This window comes from Chiloscyllium punctatum, chromosome 25, assembly GCF_047496795.1.
Source record: "Chiloscyllium punctatum isolate Juve2018m chromosome 25, sChiPun1.3, whole genome shotgun sequence".
NCBI classification, from domain to species: domain Eukaryota; kingdom Metazoa; phylum Chordata; class Chondrichthyes; order Orectolobiformes; family Hemiscylliidae; genus Chiloscyllium; species Chiloscyllium punctatum.
The window spans coordinates 70372604-70395434 of record NC_092763.1 but is presented as its reverse complement, the minus strand read 5'-3'; the positions used below and the strand labels follow the sequence as shown (position 1 = coordinate 70395434).

Here is a 22831-nt window from a genome sequence, read left to right as displayed (position 1 = left end):
GGATGTGCGTATCTGAAGAGGTACGTTTGATTCTATAATTACTTAATTTCAAACTGGACTCTTCTCCCTGTTCGATTAATAAATAGTGTAATCAGACCTTTATTTGTTCCATATCTCTTAGCGAACCTTCTAAACATATATATATTAAAATTATAATTCAAATCTGTTTCAAAAGTACTTCTATTTGGCGCAGTGAAGTTTTATTTCGAAGTTACTTCCCGTTATGAGGACTGCACGTGTGTTTATTTTTAAAATGTGAAATTTCAATTCTGTTTTAGGCAGATTTTTTTTTAAAACTCGTGACTGAGTTTCACTTTAAGAGTCGACGCAGCAGATAGTTTTAACTTTACTTATTGGGAGTCGGGAAAGATCGGAAGTTCAGTCAGCAGCAGGTAGTGTGTAGATAGGAGGCAGGAGAAACACTCCCTGAGTTAAAGAGAGGTTGGTGTTGTCAGGTTGGCTTGGAGACGTTCAGAGCACAGGACGATTTGGTGCCCTATTGGTTGTATACATTTTATATATGCCTCCAAGGAAGTTCCACGGGGGCGTGGAGTACGTATAGGGCAGAGGACAGCAGCTTTATATATTACTTCATCTCCGAGTGTGAGCTTTGGACCAGTGTGGGCAGTGAGAGAGCAGCTCGGGATGTTTGAGAAGCTCGGCGAGTTGAGCCAGAGCCGGTTCCTGGGGGAGGCCAGCCCGGCACAGGATAAGCCGAGCCCCACCTCGGCTGGCAGCGGGAGCCGCGAGGGGCTGAGCTACAGCGTGGTCCTGGAGGATGTGAACCGCCTGTCCCGCCTGCTGGGCCTCTTCTTGAAGACGGCGGAAAGTGCCGGGGGCTCGGCCGGGGTAAAACCGGCGGAGACCTTCCCGGTCAGGAGGCGAGCGGAGGCGGCGGGCGGCCGGGGCTCGCTCAGGAAACGGGAGAGCTTCGGGCGCAAGGGCGGCGCAACCGGGTCGGAAGCGGGAGCCAGGAGGAAGGGCCTGAGGGAATTGATGCTCCGCAATGGCTGGGACGGCTTCGGCGGCATGTGGAGCGCCCACAGCAGCGGGAGGAGGGAGCAGGAGCAGGAGCAGGAGTCCCTATCATCCCCGGGAGAGGCGCTGGAGTCCCGGGAACATGAGTGGGCGCTGGCGCTGGCGGCCGGGGACTGGGAGATGATGGAGGCGCTGCTGCTGCAGGAGCCCGCCTTGCTGAACCGGAGGGAGTTTGTGAGCGGCCTGACCGCCGCCCACTGGCTGGCCAAGCGGGGCGACCACCACGGCTTGGTGAGGCTGGCGCGCCTGGCGCAGAGCCGCGGCTGGAGGCTGGACCTGAACGCCCGGGCGGCGGGCGGAGGCTACACCGCCCTGCACCTCGCCGCGATGCAGGGCCACCCCATGGTCATCAAGCTGCTGGTGGGCGCCTACGACGCGGACGTCGACATCCGAGACTACCGCGGCCGCAAAGCCTGGCAGTACCTGGCCGGCGAGACCCCCGCGCAACTCCGGCAGCTGGCCGGCGCTCAGGAGCAGGAGGAGCCGCAAGCTCCCCAGCAAGCCCCGGCCCCGCCACCGCACAGACAACACGACAGTCCGACCAAGAATCGCGAATTCTCCCTGATTCCCTCGGTGCAACGACTCCTGAAACTACCTTCGTGGCAGCGAGAGAAACCAGAAAAGGCTGACTCCAGGTAGAATCAGAGTCTTAGATCAGAGTGGTGCTGGAAAAGCACAGCAGGTCAGGCAGCATCCGAGGAGCAGCAGCCCTTCATCAGCAATTCGTCAGGTCGAGTCAGGGGGACTCTAACTTTACATCTCATCACCAGATTTCCCCCTCCACCTCCGATCAATACTACAAACAGCTGCAGGCAGTATCTTTCAGTTCTGAAGAAGGGTCACCGGACTGAAAACCTGAATAGTTTTTTTTTGTTTCTCTCTCGCAGATGCTGCCAGATCTGCTGAGTTTGTCCAACAATTTTCTTTTGGATTTCTCTCTCTCGCTGTGTGATCAACTGGCCTTGGTCGCCTGCGTACGGTTTTCCGAAAGTAAAGACGAAACATTGCGGATGCTGGAAATCTGAGTTTTAAAAAAGCTGAAAAATGCTGGAGAAATTCAGCGGGTCAGGCGGGGAGAAGAAGTTAACGCTAAGGAACTGCTGTCACAGAATCAACATGACTGTAATACCAATTCCTTAAAGCCAGATAGAACTTTCCACGCCGTTGCTACTCGACCTGTTAAGTTTTCCAGCACTTTTTATTATATTTTTTTAGAAAGTACTTTGTTCTTAAACTCGAAGACAATTTCATAACACGACCTCTAATATTCGGTACGTTTTCATTTTATAATTGTAATCCAGTTCCTTTTGTGGGAATTTGTTTTTGACTTGAGGAGAGAATGCGCGAACGTGTTTTGACAAATGCGGGTGAACTCGGGCGAAGTGTTCATTTCAAACTCTCCCTCATCCTGTCGAAATATAACTGTAATTGAAGTAACACTTCATATTTCTGATACTGATTTTTTAATGTAGTTTTAAAAGAAATCATGAGATCGAACTGTGATACTGTTTGTATTTTGGTCGGTATGTTATGTCATCAGAAGCAGAGTTGATGGATCAGACCGTAAGATGATCCTGCCTTAACCAGTGTACCATAAACGTGCATTGTCAGTACAATTGTCAAAACATGATTTGTTTAACGCTCAGGTGATGTGAAGATTTAGATCATATTTGTAACCTTGAGACCGGTTATTACTGTGGGGGAACAAAGCAAATTACGGCGGATGCTGGAATGTGAAACCAAAAGAGAAAATGCTGGAAAATCCCAGCAGGTATGGCAGCATCTGTCAGGAGAGAAAAGAGCTGACGTTTCGAGTCAAACTGACCCCTTGTCAAAGCTTTGTCGAGCTTTGTCGAGTATTACAGTGGAAATGCTGTTTTGAGTTATTTTGCTTCTGTGAATTAACGTTTGGTATGAAAATCAGCATTAATAATAGGCAATAAAAGTAGCCAGGTACTGAGAACACGAATACAAGACATTGTGATTTTTTATCGAGAACAAAATTTGACTGTACTTCAACAAATGCTTTAAAATTAACTTTTCAGTGCAGGTTGTTACTTGTTTTCAACATCTGAGAAAACTGTGGTATCTGGATGCAAATCAAATGTGAACTATATTTAAATGTCCGTGAACGTATTCTCCTCTGCAAATCCCACAGCTTTTTGCTGTGAATTTTGACTTCATACAATTCAGATCATAAACATCACCTCTATTTTCCTTGCAAGTTATGTATTCCAGTGACTGAGGAGGAGGGAACATAGTTTCGTCTGTTAGTTGTAGTCTCTTCCTTAAAAACAGAATTCAGTAAAAGGGCTGTGCATGAGTGCTCTTCATGTGACTGATGAATGACGGCATGTTTCCAATTCCAAATCTTTTATTTCCATATGGATTTCCTGCATTTTCGATTTCCATCCTCTTTCCCACTCCTTTAGGTGCATCTTTCCTGTGCTTTCACCCCATTGGCTGGCTACAGGCTGTTTTGAGCCTTCATCGTCTTTTCCCTAAATTACTGTAATATCATTTTGGATAGGAAAGGTCTAGATGGATATGGGCCAGGTGCTGGCAAATGGAACCGGTCGGTATGGACGAGTTGGACCGAAAGATCTGTTTCCGAGCTGTACATCTCTTGACTGTATTCTCGATTGAACAAATATCGGCTTTATTTTTTCTCCAACTGATTAACAACTCTGTAGTTTACTTGTCCTACTGTTTAACCCTATTTTAGTCCTGATGTGGTGAACACCTGGAAAGTTAATTTGCTCGTTTCAGCCACTGAAGGACCTGCTGGGTACTTCCAGAATTTTTTAAAACTTGTACATTCACAGTATCTATATTTTTCTATCTATAGACTGGCTCACTGTGTTCGTCACAAGTTGTTTTAGTCAGGGGGAAAAATGTGATTAGTCAGGGGCTGTACTGTGGCTCAGTGGTTAACATTGCCTTCATAGCGCCAGGGACCCACCATCGATTCCAGCCTAGGACTCACTCTGTGGAGTTTGCACATTCTCCTCGTGCCTGCGCCGGTTTCCTCCTGCAGTCCAAAGATGTACAGGTTGGGTGGATTGGCCCTGTTAAATTACCCATGGTGGGCAGACTGGATGGATTAGCTCTGGGAAATGAGGGGTTACGGGGGTGGAGGTGGGGGCGGGTGGGAATGCACTTCGGAGGGTCGGTGCAGGCTCGATGGGCTGAATGGCCTCTCCGCACTATAGGGATTCTATGATCCCGTGCCTGAAAATGTAACCAGACGTCAGAAGCATAATAGGCAAAAATGAGGACTGCAGATGCTGGAAATCAGAGTCTAGATTAGAGTGGTGCTGGTCAGGCAGCATCCCAGGAGCAGGAAAATCGACATTTCGGGCAAAAGCCCTTTATCAGGAATGAATTGTCCAGCATTTCTCACTCTAATTGGGCAATTTGTACAGTGTATTCCAGTTCTTTTTTTTATTGGGTACGTTGTTGCTGTGAAGAAATTCAGATTTCCTTAAGTAGTGGATTTACCACTGTTAGCATTCATAGTGATATAACGGAGTAATTATTTCAATAGTTAGAGTAACAAATTTACATTATAGCAACTGATGTGAACTGATAGTTGTATTTCAAGTTCCACTAATACAGTAATATTGTATAGCTCTGCTAATTGTTCTCGGGTGTTTGCAGGTCAATACGTAACTCTCTCAAGTAGTGGAACTGCTGTTCATCTGTTAAATCAGTTGGGCGGCGGGGGACGTTTAGGTGGGGAAAGGGATCAGCTTTCTGAAGATTTGAGTGGTTAAGAGGTTTTAGGCCAGCAGAGAATTTTGTAAACCAGGTTAGAGAGTGAACTCGATTTTTATTTGGTGGTTGCAGCCACAAATTGCTATGAAATTTACACAATCCAAATCCAATTTGCAATTGCACGCTGACTTTGAATGTACACTGCAAACTTTAGTGACAGTGCAACGGGAAATTACTTAACTAACGTCAAATCTGTGTTGTTAGTATATGCTAGGGGTGTCACTGCTTCACGGGGTTACTGTCCCAGTCTGTAATTTAAAAATTTCCACCCGTGTTATGCTATTGATTTTGAATCACTGGCCGTGCTAATTGGGTTGCTGGATTTGCGCTTGTAAATGCAAGTCCTTTTCATTCCTCTAAGGCAAATATAAGCAAAACGTTTATAGGTTAGAACTAACCGTACTGCTGATTTGATTCTTTGCTAACATTTAACACTTAAATTGCCCAAATTGAAGTTTAGATTAACATAACTTCCTCATGGTTTCACAATATTTGGGAAGGACAAGAAGCCTTTTCAACTTGGCACTGAAGCAATATCTTGTTTAACTGATCTGACCTAAATTCAATTACCAATTTGACTACAACACAATTAAATACATTGCCCAGGTAAAATAGCTTCAATTACACATGCATTATAACTGAAGAAATACTTATAATCTAAAATAGAATTAAGTAGTTTTTGCTTTAAAATATTTAAAGGGCTAAAATAAATTGAGAATATGGAATTTGATAGATTTATTTCTAAATAAATAAGCTAGAATGACGCCTCTCATTGTAACAGTCTTTAGTTTTCACAATTGTTCTGGATGAGTGTTTTGATTGCTGGTTTTATTCATTACAAGAAAAACTGTCAAGTCATCAATATGTAATTTATTGATTTCTGTGTAGATAACTAATATATGCAGTGTTCTTTTTTCAGCCTAGGAATATATCTACCATGCATAGTCATAATCATTAGCATGGAGATAGACCCTTTGGCCCAACCAGTCCCTGTCAAACATAATCCCAAACTAAAATAGTCCCACCTGCCTTGATCCTGGCCAATATCCTGCAGATGTTGTAAATCAGAAACAATAACAGAAATTACTGGAAAAGCTCAGCAGGTCTGGCAGCATCAGAGTTAATGTTTCGGGTCTAGTGACCCTTCCTCAGAATCGATGCTAGCTAGGAAAATGTCAATTCTTTTGCAGAAGATAGAGTGAGGGGAAGGGGTAGGAAGTAAACGATAGGTGGGGATAGAGCCCAAAGAGAAAAGAACAGTTGGACAGACAAAAGGGTCGATAACAATCTGGCTAGAATGGTGAATAGCTGTTAATGGAGACTGTTAGTGGCTAACTGTTAGTGGTGACTGGTAGTCTGTAATGATAAATGACGTGATAATAAGGCCTGGAGTGTGGGGTTGTTATAGGGCTCGGGAGAGTTCATACCCTAAAATTATTTGAACTCTATATTGAGTCCGGGTTCCCAAGCAGTGAATGAAGTGCTGTTCTTCCAGCTTGTGCTGAGCTTCACTGGAGCATTACAGCAAGCCTGAGACAGAGATGTTAGCCAGGGAGCACATTGGTGTGTTAAAGTGGCAGACAACTGGAAGCTCAGGGTCCCCCAACCCCACATAATTCATTTCCACTTCCTTCCAAACATCTACAAACAGAACTGAACTACAACAGCAACCACCCAAACACACACACGAGAAGCTGCATTAGGACTCTGTTCAAAAGGGCTACAACACACTGCAGCACTCCTGACCTAAGAAGGGAAGAAGAAGAACACCTCTACAGACTATTCGCCAAGAACAGATATCCCTGCAACTTCACCTACAGATGTTTCACAGACAAATAAGGACATGCCACGACCTAACTCTCTAGCCACGCTACCTTACATAAAACAGTGTATCGGAACTGACAGCAAGACTTCTCCAACCACTGGGATTCATGACAGCCCATAAACCAACAGCCACTCTTAGGCAACAACTCACCAGGGCAAAAGACCCCTACACCCATCATGTGCAAGGTGAACACAATTTACAGGATTCCACACAAAGACTGCAAGAAACACTATACAGTATAGGACAACCAGGTAGACAACTAGAAATCCACATCTGTGAACACCAACTCAACACACACACACACAAAACCACAAGTACAACTGGAACAATACAATGATTACAGGACAAGCCAGCAGAGGCCAGAGAATTCCTCAAAGCATAGCATTCATCCACAGACTCCATTGACAAACACATAAACCCAGACCAAATATACTAGCCACGACAATGAACAACTGGAAGCAGCAGGAACAGAACCAAATAAATTCTAGAAGGCACAGTACAGCAGTGCTTCACAGAAGGCTCCAAAACACTCAATATGTCACCTAGACAGGGGACAAAATGTCTGAAAAATCAACGTACATACCCACAACTATGATACCTGAGCTACAAATCTTTACGTGAGCCTTGAATATCATTTCTCTAGAGGGAAATACTGCATTGATATGGCACCAAAAGAACATGTACAGCCAATTAAGTAATTTTTCTGTGCACTGTTTGTAATTTTGGAACTCCCCAGATTTAGTCATCCTTAATTTTAACCAAACAGCTCAGATCTAAATATATTCCAACCTCAATGTCAGCAAGACAAATCTGTAGATCAAATGACAATGGAATGTTTAGGCTAATAAAATCAGCAGTGACAGTAATTGAGGAAAATGCATTAAATATTGTGGCAGAACAAGCTTCTTTTTGTGTACAGGATATAACTAGGCAGTTTCCCATTTTGTCGAGTAGATGCCAATATTGTAGTGGTACTGGAACAGTTTGGCTAGCAGTGTGGAGAATTTCTGGAGAAGAATTCTTTCAGTGTTATTTCCAGAATGCTGTCAGGACCCTTAACAGTGTCCAGTGTCTCCAATCATTTCTTGATATCACCTAAAGTGAATTAAGTTGGCTCACAAGTGCAAAGTCTGAATTGCAAAGAGACTTAGGAGTTCTAGTCCAGGATTCTCTCAAGGTAAACTTGCAGGTTGAGTCAGTAGTTAGGAAGGCAAATTCAATTATGGCATTTATTTCAAGAGACATGAATATAAAAAGCAGGGATGCACTTTGGAGTCTCCATAAGGCTCTGGTCAGGCCACATTTGGAGTATTATGCATCGTTTTGGTCTCATGTTTCAGGAAGGATGTACTGGCCCTGGAGCATGTTCAGAGGAGGGTCATAAGAATGGTCTCAGGAATGAACAGCTTAACGTACAAGGTACGTTTGAGGACTCTGGGTCGATATTCGATGAAGTTTAGAAGGATAGGGGGGGGGGGGGGGATCTAATTGAAACATACAGAATACTGAATGGCCTGGACGGAGTTCATGTTGGGAAGATGTTTCCATTGGTAGGAGAGATGAGGACCCAAGGGCACAGCCTTAGAGTAAAGGGAAGACCTTTTGGAACAAAGACAAAGGAATTTCTTCAGCCAGAGCGTGATGAATCTACGGAATTCACCGCCACTGAAGGCTGTGCAGGCCAGGTCTTTGAGTATATTTAAGATAAAGATAGATAGGTTCTTGAGTATCAAGGGTAATGGGCAGAAAGCGGGATAATAGGATCGAGAAACTCATCAGCCATGATTGAATGGCAGAGCAGAATTAATGGGCTGAATGGCCTAATTTCTGCTCCTATATCTTACGGTCTTATGGAAACTGGCATCTGTGATGGTGGGGACCCCTGGAGGTTGAAATAGATTATTCATTTGACAGTTCTCGTTGAAGATTGTTGTGAATGCTTCAGTGTTCTCTTTGTACGGACTAGCTGGACTTGTCCTTCATTGAGGATGGGCATATTTGTGAAGACTCCTCCTGCAGTGAATTGTTTACTTCTCCACTACCATTCACAGTTAAATTTAGCAGAGTTGCAGAGCTAAGATCTGATCCATTGGTTGTGGGATCACTTAGCTCTCACACTTGCTGCTTCCACTGTCTCACATGCAAATAGTCATATTTTGTAGCTTCACCAGGTTGACACCTTACTTTAAGATGTGCCTTGTGCTGCTCCTGGCGTTCCCTCCTGCACTTTCCATTGAACCAGGGTTGAACTCTTGTTTGGTGGTAATGGTAGAGTTGGGATTATGCTGGACTATGACACTGCGGACTGTACGAAAGTATTGTTCTGGTGCTACTACTGGTTCATTACACCTCACTGATGTATAGTCTTGCAGACTTTAACATCACTTACATTTATTCCATGTCAAATGAAAGATTGGGTACTCCAAGTCAACTTACTCTCTCCTTTTGTAATGTGAAAATGCCTTTAGAAATGGACTAATAGTACAATAAGAGAATAATTTAGCTTATCATGACTATTCGAGTCAATTTATTCAGCAAATTTGAACACAGCAGACTCAACTCCAGTCTGCAGCTGAGTTAGAAGATCTCAGCCAAGGTAGTAATAGGGGAAAATCAGTCAGGATTCTTCCTCTTCAGCAATTGTGTTGGAAGACTTTTTCTGCAGGTTCAATCCAGGAAGCTTTGAATTACCTGTAAATTACCTGTAATATCCTGTTGCCAGTACAGAATATTAACATGTACAACACAGCTACCACTAACAGCAGCATAAACAGAAATCTCTGGCAGCATCTGTGGAGAGAAATCAGAGTTAACGTTTCAGGTTGAGTGATCCTTCCTCAGAACATATACAAGTTAGGAGTAGTATTAGGCCATTAGCTTGATTTCATTCAATAAGATCATAGAGTCATGCAAATAGACCCTTCAGTTCAACCAGTCCATGCCAAACTTAATCCAAAACTAAACTAGCCCACTGGCCTATACCTCCAAACCTTACATATGCAAATATTTAACCAAATATATTTTAAACGTTGTAATTGTACCCACATCCACCACTTCCTCAGGAAGTTCATTCCACACATGATCCACCTTCTGTGTAACTCTTGTCTTTTTTAAAAATCTTACCGTAAAATGTACCCCTTAGTCTTGAAACATCCCATCTTGGGCAAAAGACAATGACTATCAACTCTGTACCTCTCATTATTTTATAAACTTCTATCAGGTCACCTGTCAACCTCCTACGCTCCAGTCCCTGCCCATTCAGCCTTTCTTTATAACTCAAGCTTCCATACGCAGCAACATCCTGGTAAATCTCTTCTGAACTCTCTCCAGTTTAAATAATATCCTTCCTATGACTGGATGACCAGAACTGGACACTATATTCCAGAAAAGGCCTCAATGTCCTGTACGATTTCAAAATGACTTCCTAACTCCTTTAACTCAAAGGACTGAGCAATGAAAGCAAACATGCTAAACGCCTTTTTAATCAACCTGTTGAAGTTTGTGTCACATAAAATCGACCTGAACCTCAATGTTCCTTGTTCCATAACACTACCCAAGGCCCGACCATTAATTATACAAGTTCTACCCTCATTTGTTGTACAAAAATGCAATACCTCACATTTATCCAGGTTGAACTCCATCTGCCATTTCTCAGCCCATTGACCAATTTGATCAAGGTCCCTTTATAATCTGAGAAAACTTTTTTTTTATCGTTTACTGTGCCATCAATTTTGGTGTTGTCTGCAAACTTACTAATCATACCTTCTATATTTTCATCCAAATCATTATGTTGGGCACCTCACCCATAGTTATAGATGATGCAAACATTTCTGCAAGGAGTCTCACAATTTCCACCCTTACTTCCCAAAACATTGTCTGATACATTAGATCGGGTCCCGGAGACTTATCCATCTTTATATTCTAAGACCTCCAGAACTTCCATTTCAGTAATGTGAACTGTTTTTGAAACATCAAAACTCATTCCTCTGTATTCTCTAGACTCCATTTCTTGCTCCCCAGTGACTAGGCCAAACCACTCAAAACATTCTTAAGCAAGCAACCCAGACTGTAACTTTGCAATTTGTTTAGGTAAGTGTAGATTGAAAATTACCTGGATTAAGTTAGCTAGGTTGACTACTAGATTTTAAAACAGACAAAAATTTATTCACAAAATTACACAATGAAACACAAAGAACAGAATAAAGAACCCCTACAGAACTTCGTCTATCCAAACTAGACTTAATTATGCTGTTCTGAATATACACAACAGTCCCAGTAAGCAAACTCCCTTTAAAAAAACAGTATAAATGGAACACCTGCTTACAGGTTGAGGTTGAAGGGCAGAAAGAGATACAGAGAATTTCCACACAGCTTCCTGTTGAACTCCTCACTAGTTCAAGACTGAACTAAACTGCCCAGCTAGAGAGCTGACCACTCCCCTTTCATTATACAGGTCACTTCTAAAACATGACCACTTTGGCCTGAAGTCTCATCTGTTTACATATAAACAAAAGGCCTCTCAAAATTCTTTTCATCTCTGTTCCAAACCAGAGATCAGAGCCCAGCCTGGTTTGTTATCCCACTGAAAGAAATCAAGGACAGAGATCAAGGAACAACTTTTAGAAAAAAAAGGAACTAGCTTCGTGACAACAATAAAAACTAACACAAACTATTCATGTAGCATCTCTCCCATCTCCTGGGGTTCCACACAAAGATGACCTCCTTGATCTCTAAGTGATGCAATAGTGGTTACTCCCCCTCCCCACAATGACAAATTCAATGAACTCTACTTCCACCTGCTCTTTTGGGATGAGTGTTCAAAAGAAGAGTAGAAACATGATGAAAATTGGAACCACAAGAATTCAGAGCTTTAGGATAGCAAGGGAGAAAATTGTAATATGAAAAGATAGATAACACTGACCATTATTAAATTAATATTCAGCCATTCTGCATAATACATGTTGCTGCTGGTCACTATTAAGTACAAAATTGTTCACAAATTTATAGTTGTTGTAAAAGAAAAGCAGTAAATCCAAACAGAGTTTTCAATAACCTGTTTACAGTGCAGCTGTAATTTCAGCTTGATGCTAATGAAGAACCGCTCTGAATTAGGGTTTGTTATTGGATGCCCATCTACTTGCATCAGTGGCATCAATCACAACCTTTTTTAAAATGGAATTTGGCTCCTACCGCTCTGGTATGTGTGTCGCAATGACATTCCCTCTCAATGACAAGGAAACCATAGGCTGAATACCATGTTCCATCTTCCCTCAGCTAATGAACCGATGTACCTCCTTTTTGAACAACAGTTGGAGGAAGCACGGAGGGTAGCAAGGGTGCAGAACACTAGTTGAGTTCTAAAGGTCTTTGTTGCTAGACCCGGTCTGAGGCAGGTAATGAGCAAACCAAGGAGGAAAAATCGTACTTGACCTCATCATCACCAAGCGGCTTAAGGCACTTGCATCTATCTATGACAGTATCATTAAGAGTGGGCACCGCACAGTCCTTGTGGAGACAAAGTCAGTGTTCATATTGCTAAAATCCTCCATTACATTGTGTGGCATTATTACTATGCTAAATAGGATAGACTTCAAACAGTTCTAGCAACTCAAAACTGGTCTCCACAAGGATTGATGGGCCATCAGTAGCAATGCAATCTGCAACCCCATGACCCTGCATATCTCCCACTCTGCCATTGACATCAAGCCAGGGGAATCAATGAAGAGGGCAGGAGAGTATGCCATGCCATACTGACCATCTCATTTGGATTGACAGCATTATTCCATCATTATTGCTGGGTCAAAATCAGAAGCGCATACTTCCCAACACCACTGGGAATACCTTCACCACATCGACTGTAGCAGTCAAACTGAGAGGTTCACCAACATCTTTTTAAGGCGAACTAAGGAGAAATAAGAAATTACCTTGTTTTGGAAGGTCATCTATTGTGCTTGTGGGTTGTTTGTCGAGCTGGGAATTTGATTTGCAGATGTTTCCTCTGTGTCTGGGTAACATCTTCAGTGCTTTGGAGCCTCTTGTGAAGCATTGCTGTACTGCGACATTTATTTAGTTCTTCTGTTTTTGCTGCTTCGACTCATTCATTGTAGTGGCGGGTATATTGGGTTTAGGTCTATATGCTTGTTGATGGAGTCCATGGATGAATGCTATGCTTCTAGAAATTCTCTGGCTGTCCTCTGTTTGGGGAGTCCAATGATCATTGTGTTGTCCCCGTTGAATTTGTGGTCCTTGTCATGTGTGTGTGTGGCTACGAGGGACAGCTGCTTATGGTGTTTAGTGGCCAGTTGGTGTTAGTGGATGCGGATTGCTAGTTGCCTGCCTGTTTCCCCTATATAGTGTTTGCTGCAATCTTTGCAAGGAATCCTATAAATTATGTTTGTCTTGCAGATGATTGGTATAGGGTCTTTTGCTTTGGTGAGTTGTTGTCTGAGTGTGGCTGTCGATTTATGGGCTGTCATGAATCCCAGTGGTCGGAGAAGTCTGGCTTTCAGTTCCGAGACATTTTTATGTAAGGTAGCGTGGATCGTGAGTTAGATTATGGCATGCCCTCATTGCGTTGTTTGTCTATTAGGCATCTGCAGATGAAGTTGCAGGCAAATATTCTATAGGGGTGTTCTTCTTCTTCCCTTCGTAGGTCTGGAGTGCTGCAGTGTGTTGTAGCTCTAAACAGCTTCTCTGGTGTGTGTTTGGATGGCGGAGTTACTGTTGTAGTTCAGGACCTGGTCGGTTTGTGTGGCTTTCCCGTACACTTTTGTGGTGCATTCACCATTCTGCAGATTAACTTCCCAGCTCTGCGAACATACTTACAACTACAACAACCGGTACCCGAGCTACAAATCCTAGCTCATCTCTATCAAGAGTGAATAATAGTGTAGACACAAAGGGCTGAGTAGCCTCTTTTTGCGGTGTAACGTTTTCCTAGTTTTGACAAAAAGAATTACTATTTGAGATTCGTCTCAACCACAGCTGGCTTTCTTGCTTCCTTTTTTTTTAAAAGCCTCTCACGTCTAGAATTCCCACCACAATGTCAGAGGCAATCACAATGCTGAAAATTAGCTTGCTATACTGAAATCCCAGCTGCGTAGATTGAGAGGATTGTGCAACAACATTCTAGTCATGCAATAAAACAGATGTCCAACTGCAGTAACTAATACAGGAACCAACTATCCAAAAATACTGAATAAATCAACCATTAAAAACAAGGTAAAAACTCAAATACATGCTTCAAACCTAAAATTCCAAAAGGCTAAAACAGAAAATCCCAGTCGTGACTTGTTCATACTTGTGATTGAATAACTAAATAACTAATTAACTTAAACTAGTCCTTAACAAGGCATTGTAATAAAAACTGAATGAGGAAACAAATTTAAATCAAAATATTATTTCAGTTGATGATGGTGCACTCCTCAGCCCATCAGACACAGAGGGTCCCAAGTATATAGTGGACACCATGTGCTCCCTCTCCAGGTCATTCATTATGAACCTGACCATGGGAGAGAGGCAGACAGTTAGTCTAATGATCCCTGCCATGGCCCACTCCCTTAACCTGTTAATGACTACAGGGTTATGCTCCTACCACCCCTTTTCCTCCCACTAACACAGAGTGGCCAAAGATCTGGAGCACGGGGCTGAATTGCATCCAGAAAAGTACCTTCAAAAAAAAGTGTAACCTCGTGCAACCAGTACGCATGTGAAATGTGAAACATGGACCTAGGGGAGAGCAGCTGGTTTTCATTGGCAAGTAGTACTGAAGGAATAGGCAGGTGGAACAGATTGTAGAATTTGGTAGAGGATCAATTTGCACCAGATTGTATGACATTATAACTCATTTTTTTGTGAGGCTTCCAAAAAACTTAAAAAGACTTTCCCCTTTTACTGATCTTGGAATCTTGCAATCCCTACACTCAGGCCAACTGAACAATGATCTGATGAAAAACCATCTGATGAAGGAGCGGCGCTCCGAAAGCCAGTGCTTCCAATTAAACCTATTGGACTATAACCTGGTGTTGTGTGATTTTTAACTTTGAACAATGAGAGTGAGCTTCCAGTACGCACTGTATCATTGAATCAGTCCTAAAGAATGCAGCTGAAGTGAGATAACTGTTGGGGGTATATCAAAGGCAGACTTGCAAAGCAAATAGATTGGCAAAGTGAAACAGTATTAACAATGGGACATGTCTTCATCTTTAAGTCTGTCACTTCTAAATGGCTTAAGAATTAGAGCAACTTTGACCAGATAAGTTTTGTGGAAATACTGATTTAAGTATTTGTCTAAGCTTTTTTGAATAAGTATTCACACACGTACAAGCCTGGAATGGTTACATTGAAGGAGAAATTGCAAACAAATTAAACTTTTAAAAAGCCAGTGGCATTTAAAGTGGAGAACACAATGCAAGAACAGCCACATGTAGAAAAGAAAAATCAGCAAGTTTTTGGACATATTTAAACAAAAGATTCATTACAGTGCAGCATTTTCAGGAAGCCCAAAGATCAACTGCTCTCCACCAGAGGAAATATGGGCTTGTTATCTAAATGAAAAGCCAAAGAAAAGAATGACTCAGAGATGCCGGTGGAACTACTACCTTTCGGAGCACTGCTCCTTCATCAGGTGGTTGTGCAGTATAAGATCGTAAGACATAGAATTCATAGCAAAAGGTTACAGTGTGATGCAACTGAAATGATATATTGAAAAATACCTGGATTGTTTGTTAAGTCTGTCATCTTTTAGAATGACCATGTCTGTTTCAGTTCTTCTATATGTAAATCCCAGAACTAATTTTTTAAAGTTACATTCTCAAGTGAACTTTAACAATAAGTTCCACGTCGCCTCAGATAATGCATTGAAGGTGTGAGGTTAAAGTCTGTCAATGTTCAGACTGATTTGATTTCTAATAAAGGAATTTACAGAATCTGACATGGACTCATGCAGTTTTTGAGCAAAATATAACATAATTCTGCAAGTACAAATTCACCCTGCAAACCTGTGTGTGTGTGTGTGTGTGTGTGTGTGTGTGTACATGTATACATGTGAAAGTGTAAAGGAATATAAGTCTGTTAGAGGGTGCGTGTGTGTGTGTGTGGGGGGGGGGGGGGGGGGTGTAGTGTCAGCATATGAGAAAGAGAATATGTATGCATGTGTGTTTGTTTGTGTGTGTTTGTGTGCATCTATGTCTGTCTGTCTGTACATAGTGCAGTGGGTCACCTGTAGTGTGACATGAACCCCAGGTGCCAGTTGAGGCCATCCTCATGGATACCAAACTTAGCTATCAGCCTCTACTCGGCCACTCTGTGGTGTTGCTCGTCCTGAAGTTCGCCTTGGAGGATGGTCACCCGAAGGTCCGAGGCTGAATGTCCCAGACTGCTGAAGTGTTCCCTGACTGGGAGGGAACACTCCTGGCTGGTGATTGTTGCGCAGTGTCAACTTATCCATTGGTGTAGCCTCTGCTCGGCTTCCCCAATGTATCATGCCTCAGGGCATCCTTGCCTGCAGTGTAAGAGATAGACAATGTTGGCCGTGTCCCCATATGGTGGGTGGTGTTCCCATATGTAATGGTGGTATCCGTGTCAACAGTGACACGCTTTGCAGTGGCTGCTGTGACAGGGTTGTATGGTGTCCTGAAGGCCAGGCAGTTAGCTGCAGACAATGATCATTTGAGGTTTGGTGGCTGTTTAAAAGGTGAGAAGTGGAGATGTGGGAAGGTCTTAGCTAGGTACTCATCCTCACTGATAATATGTTGCAGGTTGCAAAGAACATGACGTAGTTTTTTGGCTCCTGGGAAGTACTGGACAACGAAGCTCATTCTTGCGGTGGCACATCGGAACTAGCAGTTGATAAGTTGAGCATCGTACCCCGTTCATCCGAGACCTTGGGTTCATGTCACACTAGAGGTGACCCCACTGCATTACACTCTCTCTCTCTCTCTCACACACACACTCACACACTCACACACACACACTCCTACAGACCAATACACTCACACAGAACTTCTCTCATACACAAGCTCTCTCGCATACGCTCACACATACACACTCCCTATCACAGACTTATAACCCTTTACACTCACACACATACACACACACACACACACACACACAAATTTGTGCGGTAACTTTGCACTTGCAGAATTACATTCTATTTTGCTCAAAAGGTGCATGAATCCAAGTAAGATTCTATAAATCCCTTTATTAGAAATAGAATCAGTCTGAACACTGGGGCACAGACAGACAGACAGACTTTAATCTCACACCTTCAATACATTAACAATAGGTGCCATGTCATTTCTGATAAAGTTCTTGAGAATGTAACTTTGAAAATAGTTCTCGGATTTACATATGAAAGAATGAAACCAACATTATCATTCTAAAAAAAATGAGAGACTGAACAAACAATCCAGGTCTTTTTCAATGTATCATTTCAGTTGCATTACACTGCAAACTTTTGCAATAAATTCTACGTCTCACGATCTTATACTCCACAACCACCTGATGAAGGAGCAGTGTTCCGAAAGCTAATGCTTCCAAATAAACCTATTGGACCATAACCTGGCCATAGTGTCATAGAGATATACAGCATGGTCCAACCCGTCCACACCGACCAGATATCCCGACCCAATCTAGTCCCACCTGCCAGCACCTGGCCCATATCCCTCCAAACCCTTCCTATTCATATACCCATCCAAATGCCTCTTAAATGTTGCAATTGTACCAGCCTCCACCACATCCTCTGGCAGCTCATTCCATACACATACCACCCTCTGTGTGAAAAAGTTGCCCCTTAGGTCTCTTTTATATCTTTCCCCGCTCACCCTAAACCTATGCCCTCTAGTTCTGGACTCCTCCACCCCGGGGAAAAGACTTTCTCTGTTTGTCCTATCCATGCCTTCATGATTTTGTAAACCTTTATAAGGTCACCCCTCATCCTCTGACGCTCCAGGAAAAACAGCCCCAGCCTGTTCAGCCTCTCCCGATAGCTCAAATCCTCCAACCCTGGCAACATCTTTGAAAGGGTTTCAGAAAAGATTTACAAGTTTCACAACATCTTTCTGATTGGAAGGAGACCAGAATTTCACACAATATTCCAACAGTGACCTAACCAATGTCCTGTACAGCCGCAACATGACCTCCCAACTCCTGTACTCAATACTCTGACCAATAAAGGAAGCATACCAAACACCGCTTTCACTATCCTATCTACCTGCGACTCCACTTTCAAGGAGCTATGAACCTGCAATCCAAGGTCTCTTTGTTCAGCAACACTCCCTAGGACCTTACCATTAAGTGTATAAGTCCTGCTAAGATTTGCTTTCCCAAAATGCAGCATCTCGCATTTATCTGAATTAAACTGCATCTGCCACTTCTCAGCCAATTGGCCCATCCGACATTTCCGCCACCTCCAAAAAGACCCCACCACCAGGGATATATTTTCCTCCCCACCCCTTTCCGCCTTCCGCAAAGACCGTTCCCTCCGTGACTACCTGGTCAGGTCCACACCCCCCTACGACCCACCCTCCCATTCTGGCACTTTCCCCTGCCACCGCAGGAACTGTAAAACCTGTGCCCACACCTCCTCCCTCACCTCTATCCAAGGCCCTAAAGGAGCCTTCCACATCCATCAAAGTTTCACCTGCACATCCACTAATATCATTTATTGTATCCGTTGCTCCCGATGTGGTCTCCTCTACATTGGGGAGACTGGGCGCCTCCTAGCAGAGCGCTTTAGGGAACATCTCCGAGACACCCGCACCAATCAACCAAACCGCCCCGTGGCCCAACATTTCAACTCCCCCTCCCACTCTGCCGAGGACATGGAGGCCCTGGGCCTCCTTCACCGCCGCTCCCTCACCACCAGACGCCTGGAGGAAGAACGCCTCATCTTCCACCTCGGAACACTTCAACCCCAGGGCATCAATGCGGACTTCAACAGCTTCCTCATTTCCCCTTCCCCCACCTCATCCTAGTTTCAAACTTCCAGCTCAGTAACTATCTCCTTGACTTGTCCGGACTTGTCCGACCTGCCTATCTCTTTTTCCACCTATCCACTCCACCCTCTCCACCTTGACCTATCACCTTCATCTCCTCCCCCACTCACCCATTGTACTCTATGCTACTTTCTCCCCACCTCCACCCTCCTCTAGCTTATCTCTCCATGCTTCAGGCTCACTGCCTTTATTCCTGATGAAGGGCTTTTGCCCGAAACGTCGATTTCGCTGCTCGTTGGATGCTGCCTGAAATGCTGTGCTCTTCCAGCACCACTAATCCAGTATTTGGTTTTCAGCATCTGCAGTCATTGTTTTTACCATCTGATCAAGATCCAATTGAATTTTAAGGTAACCTTCTTCGCTGTCCATTTCATCTGCAAACTTAATAACTATACTTGCATCCAAATCATTTATATAAATGACAAAAAGTAGAGGACCCAGCACCGATCCTTGTGGCACTCCACTGGTCACAGGCCTCCAGTCTGCAAATTAGCCCTCCACCACCACCCTCTGTCTTCTACCTTTGAGCTAGTTCTGTATCCTAATGGCGAGTTCTGCCTGTATTCCGTGAGATCTAACCTTGCTAACCAGTCTCCCATGGGAAACCTTGTTGAAAGCCTTACTGAAGTCCATATAGGTCACATCTACCGCTCTTCCCTCATCAATCCTCTTTGTTATTTCTTCAAAAAACTCAATCAAGTTTGTGAGACATGATTTCCCATGCACAAGGCCATGTTGACTATCCCTAATCAGTCTTTACCCTTCCAAATACATGTACATCCTGTCCCTCCGGATTCCCTCCAACAACTTACCCACCACCGTCAGGCTCACTGCTCAATAGTTCCCTGGCTTGTCCTTACCACCCTTCTTAAACAGTGGCACCACGTTTGCCAACCTCCAGTCTTCCGGCACCTCACCTGTGACTATCGATGATACAAATATCTCAGCAAGAGGCCCAGCAATCACTTCTCTAGCTTCCCATAGAGTTCTAGGATACACCTGATCAGGTCATGGGGATTAATCCACCTTTATGCATTTCAAGACATCCAGCACTTCCTCCTCTGTAATATGGACATTTTGCAAGATGTCACCATCTATTTCCCTACAGTCTATATCTTCCATATCCTTTTCCACATTAAATACTGATGCAAAATACTCATTTAATATCTCCCCCATTTTCTGCAGCTCCACAAAAAGGCCGCCTTGCTGATCTTTGAGGGGCCCTATTCTCTCCCTAGTTACCCTTTTGTCCTTAATGGGTTTGTAAAAACCCTTTGGATTCTCCTTAATTCTATTTGCCAAAGCTCTCTCATGTCCCTTTTTTGCCCCCCTGATTTCCCTCTTAAGTATACTTCTCCTGCCTTTATACTCTTCTTAGGATTCACTCGATCTATCCTGTCTATACCTTACACATGCTTCCTTTTTCTTAACCAAACCCTCAATTTCTTTGTGAGATTGTTTTATTTTCAACAAAGTAAAGAATGAAATGATACGAGAACAGGATTTCTACATAACCCTTCAGTCTGTTTGTCACCAGTAGGATGACATCTGAAAGGCACTTCACAGGAGTAACCAAACAGCACAATACTAGGCTATGCATGAGGCCAGGTGAATAAAATAAAACTTGGTAAAATACATTTTAAAAATCCTCTTGAAAGCAAGAAAGGTTGTAAAGAAAGAAATTGCAGCGGTTAGGGTCTATTGCTTAAAAAAAAAAGAGGCATGATAGCAATGCAGTGACATAAGAAAAAGGAAAGGATTTGGACAGAGATATGAGAGCTATGGAGCCACAGATAGTCACATTCTAAAGCAACCACTTGTTTAAAAAAAAATTAAATAATATGTGATTCTGTCAATTCTATGCTTTTCCATTGGTGCTTTCTGGGCTACCACCCTTGGCTCAGTCCACTTCCCAATATAACAATGTAGCACATTTATGTAATAAAAGTTTTCAAGGTACTTCACAGGTACTTAGTTTTAAGTCCATTGAAGGAAAAGCCACCAGAGATGGGACGTAAGGATACAAATGCACAAAAAGCCAAAAGGTGTAGGAATGCAGATATCAAAGAATTGTAGGGATGAAAGATGTGACAGAAATTGAGATTGGGTGCAGGATTGTGGGTGAAAATGCTGTGGAAGGTTTGAACATGAAGATTAAAAAAAGGTTATCAGTGGATCAGAAGCCACTGTAGCACACTACAAATTCAACTCATGCCTAACATAAATATATTAAACAATTTTCAACACATCTTTGTACCCCTTCTGCTCTTCTTTTAGTAATCATGCACATTGGGAAAAAGGCCAACAAACACCAGCAGTTTACTAATTCCACAGCTTAACTGGCTTTTTTTGCGCTAAAGCTTTATTATATATTTTTCCATTAACAGGAAAGCACCCGTGAGGCTCGTGAAACATTAACAAGCAAAGTCTAATAAGGGCAATGCATACTTGAAAAAAGTGAAGGGGGAAGGGGTAGGTAGGGAGTGAAGGCAGGAACTAAACTAAAAGCACTCCATCCCCCACATAGCCATCTCTTCCTAACGGCAAAGAGCATTGACGGACGTTACATGCTCCCTCTCCAATAAAACCCAAGCTTGAAGTTAACAGAAGAGGGGCAGGCAGTCACCAGAGATGACCCCCTCCATGGCCCGCTCCTTGACCTGTTTAGATTCAACTGTCTATTATCTAATGAAAAGGTTAATTAGTGATTAAATTAAACCTTGTCCCCAAGCAGTATTTGCACTAGCAATGGTGACTATTGCATACGAATTAGAACAAAAGATTGTACTATTGGGATTGCAGATGCCATTAGGGAGTTTACTGTTTAAATAATGGGAGCCATGAGCAATTAATGATCAATATCAGAAAGTGACATTGAAGCATTTACTAAAAATTTTAAAGCTCTGCTGGCATTCTCTTGACAATCGTAAGACATGATTCTTTTTTCCTCTCAGACTGATACATTCAAGGAGATGTATTTTGACATCAGCTATGACAAACCATTTAAAAAGGTGGTTTAAGCAGAGGAATAGTCAATTTACTTCTTATTCTGTCTGCCTTGTGGGAATGCTTTCCTTCCCAGATCCATTACAATGTCTTACACATTCCTCACTGTACATGCCTTTCCATTTATACTTTCCTTTTAACAAATAAGACCAAAGCAGAAGTCACCAACCTTTCAAAAAGGATGAAAAATATTACAACTTACAGAAAAAATTAAGAAAACTATAGAAATTGATAAAGGTAACTACAGTTGAATTACAAAAATATAAAATTTAAATTGATAGAAAATTGGCTTCCCGTCCATTGGATGAGTCAGCATCTGTTCTTTGAGTCAATCAGACTTACCTTGAGAGTCTCCGGATTCCTCGTTCCCTTGGCAGCCTCTTTAGCTGCTGGTGTCATTAGTATTTCCACTCTTCCTTTACCCATTTGGCTGCTTCTTCCTGTCTCGCTTCTCGTGCCACCCTCCTTTCATCGCTGGCTAGTTCTGGAAAACTAGTTAGCTAGTATGTGGCAGCATATTGATATCACTAATTCTATAATCTATTGATGATTTTCCAACTTTAATAATCATTGGCAAAAAGTCAGCTCTTTGCAATCAACATGTTGTTGACCCCCGCAATATAGGTTTCCTTTATCTTTCTAATATACATCTCCAACACAGATTCCTATTTACATTTTGGCTCACAAACTAGAGTGAAGTTATCCTTTACACTTTTGTTGAGCTAATTAAAGCTACTATTCAACTTTCATCAGGCAGAACTAGCACTGCTCTTCTCCCAGTTTGAACAGTGCCTTGACCGGCAGATAGATTAGCTTTTTTTTAAACTAAGTATTTTTATTGAAAACCTTTTAAAATCTTTTACAAACATTTATATATAAAAAAAACCATCGAAACAGAAAAGGCAGTACAAAAAAGGCCATGACACAGTACCATTGTTAAAGAAACAACCTACTATTCTACCAGAATAAACATATCTACTTAACTTAAACTAAACTACAAACATATTAAATAAATACTAACTTAAACTAAATTCAAATAACTTAAATAATATCTCACTACTTTATTCTATCTCACTCGTCACATCTCCAATGAGGCTTCCATCCCCGGGAGCACCATCTACAGTAATTATATTCTTTTACCTCCAGTCTCCTCCTCCCAGGGACCCACAGGCACCCCATACTGATTCCC

General features: G+C 42.6%; 1 protein-coding gene across 2 annotated transcripts in view; it reads left to right on the top strand.

Moving 5' to 3' along the window:
• Positions 1-368: 368 nt before the first annotated feature.
• sowahd (sosondowah ankyrin repeat domain family d) overlaps positions 369-22831 on the top strand; it is a 47245-nt gene continuing 24782 nt past the window's right edge. Inside the window, exons 1-2 of one of the 2 annotated variants that reach the window (XM_072595511.1) lie at positions 369-1673; positions 1926-3084. In XM_072595511.1, the coding sequence (XP_072451612.1) occupies positions 646-1673; positions 1926-1944 (1047 nt within the window). In that variant the 5' untranslated portion in view covers positions 369-645 and the 3' untranslated portion in view covers positions 1945-3084. Of the gene's footprint in view, positions 1674-1925; positions 3085-22831 lie in introns of those variants that run through there. The other variant, XM_072595510.1, reaches the window with a different exon arrangement.